General features: G+C 43.3%; 1 protein-coding gene across 2 annotated transcripts in view; it reads right to left on the bottom strand.

Annotated features, from left to right (window-relative positions):
* The window catches only part of LOC119588470 (sphingomyelin phosphodiesterase-like), a gene marked incomplete at its 3' end in the record, with an annotated part of 48524 nt that overhangs the window by 265 nt on the left and 47966 nt on the right, over positions 1-293 (bottom strand). For both annotated transcript variants that reach the window (XM_037937116.1, XM_037937117.1), the window contains 1 exon segment: positions 96-175. In XM_037937116.1, coding sequence (XP_037793044.1) covers positions 96-175 — 80 coding nt within the window.

Here is a 293-nt window from a genome sequence, read left to right on the forward strand (position 1 = left end):
CTCCTCACTTCTTTCTATCAGAATTTCTACGTACATGGGATACCAACAACTTTGCAAAGTCTAAAGAAATGTTATAAAGTGTCTTGAAGCTTTACCTCAGCGTGTAATCAGGGGCCCCGCCCTCGAGGTTGGCCGTCGTCATGTTCATGTTGTACGTGTGGGCGTCCATCACCGTCTGGGGCACAAGGCAAAGGAGAAACTATTAACTCAAGCAGAAATTTTGTCTATTCAAATCATTATCAGGTGTTTGGTACGTTGATTTGGAGCTCAAAAAGGGTTCTTAAGATCAGTAC

Source organism: Penaeus monodon, chromosome 24 (assembly GCF_015228065.2).
Source record: "Penaeus monodon isolate SGIC_2016 chromosome 24, NSTDA_Pmon_1, whole genome shotgun sequence".
NCBI classification, from domain to species: domain Eukaryota; kingdom Metazoa; phylum Arthropoda; class Malacostraca; order Decapoda; family Penaeidae; genus Penaeus; species Penaeus monodon.